Source organism: Galeopterus variegatus, unplaced genomic scaffold, assembly GCF_000696425.1.
Source record: "Galeopterus variegatus unplaced genomic scaffold, G_variegatus-3.0.2 Scaffold2586, whole genome shotgun sequence".
Taxonomy (NCBI): Eukaryota; Metazoa; Chordata; class Mammalia; order Dermoptera; family Cynocephalidae; genus Galeopterus; species Galeopterus variegatus.
In genome coordinates this window covers 117,074-119,543 of record NW_007728697.1, presented here as the reverse complement: position 1 = coordinate 119,543, position 2,470 = coordinate 117,074, and the positions used below count along the sequence as shown (strand labels likewise).

The window sequence follows — 2,470 nt, the reverse complement described above, 5'->3', positions numbered from 1 at the left end:
ACTGCCATCATATTTTGAATGTACATTTAGCCCTCTGTGATGTTGCTTGTGAGAAAAACACACAATTTTCTGTGTCTGCATTAAATGTCTGCAGTAGTGTTGTTTGTTCTTCAGTTATCTTGAACGGGATCATTCTCACATCCTCACCTTTTAAAACATATTTTATCTTTAGGGCTTAGATGTGATCATTGCAATTTTGGATTTAAATTTCTCCGAAGTTTTAATGAAGATGGATGTGAGCCCTGCCAGTGTAACCTCCATGGCTCTGTAAACAAGTTCTGCAATCCTCTTTCTGGGCAGTGTGAATGCAAAAAAGAAGCCAAAGGACTTCAGTGTGACACCTGCAGAGAAGCCTTTTATGGGCTGGACATCACTGGTTGTAAGGCCTGTGACTGTGACACAGCTGGGTCCCTCTCTGGGACGGTCTGTAATGCTGAGACAGGGCAGTGCATCTGTAAGCCCAACGTTGGAGGGAGACGGTGCAGTGAATGTTTGGAGGGCTACTTCTACTTACAGCAAAATGATTCTTTCCTCTGTCTGCCTTGTAACTGTGATAAGACTGGGACAGTAGATGGCTCTTTGCTATGTGACAAATCGACAGGACAATGTCCTTGCAAATTAGGGGTAGCAGGTCTTCACTGTAATCAGTGTGAACCTCACAGGTACAATTTGACCACTGGCAATTTTCAAGGCTGCCAGATGTGTGAGTGTGACTCCTTGGGGACATTTCCTGGGACCATTTGTGACCCAATCAGTGGCCAGTGCCTATGTTTGCCCAATCGTCAAGGAAGAAGGTGTAATCAGTGTCAACCAGGTAAGAGAGAAATGTGTTACATTGTCAGTGCATAATGACTTTCTTATTTTTAATCCCATAGCAGATGATTCCTCCCTGTTTCTGGTTTGGGGCTTCTAAAAAATTCACCTCCAGCATCATTGTTGTGTTTATATCACTATCCAACACAGATAGAACTATTTGACTTGTTCAAGATGATCTGGGATATTTGCATTGCTATTTTTGGTGCGGAGCGACACTTTAGTTGAACACCAGCCAATCAGACTTATTTCATAATAGAGACTTAATTTGTCAACGTGAAGTAAATCCCCTTTTAACAATTGAAAAACATCTAATTAAGAAAATCAAGAATAAGTTTTATTTTTCAAAGAAAGGAAAACTTGAGTTCTTTATCTGTGCAATGCCAGATATTCAGATGCTGAACTGAATTCCTGAGTAAAGCTGGCCAGATGTTTTTACCAAAGGGGCTATATGTCTGGTATCACATAGAAACATCTAAGAATATCTCTGAATGCCATCAAATTAATAGAATAGACCACTGCCTAATCTCACGTACACAAAGCTATCTTTTCATCTGTTTCTCAACTGGAAGAAAGATAGACCCTATCTATGGCTCTCTGCTTGCCTTTATCTGATTTTAATTAAGATAATACACTTTTAAAATAATAAATTCGTCATGATATTATAATTAAATATAACTATTTATCAGTGTTTAACAGCTGAACTGATTGTCGTCCTGTAACCCACATCAGCTCTGAGTTATCCGAGTCTGTGAAAATGAGCATGATAAGAATTAAAAAGGGGGATCTGCCTGCTGGGGAAGGGTAGAGAAAAGTCCTGTTGTACATGGCAAGGAACCCAGCTTAGGAGAATTGAGCCATGTCTTTCCTTCGACTATGGGCAGTGTGACAAGCAAGTCGAAAGAGACAGGAAGGAATTGATGAAGTGCTCATTCTTTTTGAGGTATATGTATCAGAAAACAACTTGAACTAGAAGAAACATACATGGGGACAATATGATAACTGCAGATTCCATAAAACCTAAAGATAAGGACCAAGTAGTCAGAACTCAGGAACTAGAAGCTCCCACTGATATGTGTTCATTCATATTTGTATTTATCTGTCTCTGTGTCTCTTTTCTGCAGAAGGCTCTTCTCTGCTTCTCTCTTTCTTTCTGCATGGTTACATGGCTGCCCCACGTTCCCTGAGATTGCTTGCAATTCTACTTCCAGCTACACAAAGAAGCTCAGCTGCCTCTTGGTTATGATTCCAAGAGGGAAATTCGAATTGACTCAGTTTTGTTTGGGTGGATACCTCTGGGCCAATTCACGGTAGCCAGGTGTGTCCAAGTCACATACAGTGAGCATGACTTCTGGTCCCACTCTATGCATCCACTTTATAAGGCAGGAGCAAGGTGGTAAATATCCCAGAAAATGGGAACGTTATCGAGAGCTGCACAGACAGCGTAAATGACAGCTACAGCACATTGCACTCTTTTAGCTTCAGATTAATCTTTCGAAATTTGCAACTAATTACTTTTTTTGGTATCCTAAGATGATATTTTTTCCTCTTTTACTGTTTGTTAATACTCTAATATTATGAACAAAGTACTCATTTCCCTGCACAGTCAAGTAACCGTGATTTATATGACCCTCTTTCTAAGTAAACCAGCAAAAGC

At 40.1% G+C, this 2,470-nt stretch overlaps 1 protein-coding gene across 1 annotated transcript in view; it reads left to right on the top strand.

Moving 5' to 3' along the window:
- Nucleotides 1-2,470, top strand: part of LOC103598363 (usherin-like) — a 195,774-nt gene that overhangs the window by 112,910 nt on the left and 80,394 nt on the right. The window contains exon 10 of the mRNA XM_008582355.1: nt 173-814. Coding sequence (XP_008580577.1) covers nt 173-814 — 642 coding nt within the window. The remainder of the gene's footprint in view (nt 1-172; nt 815-2,470) is intronic.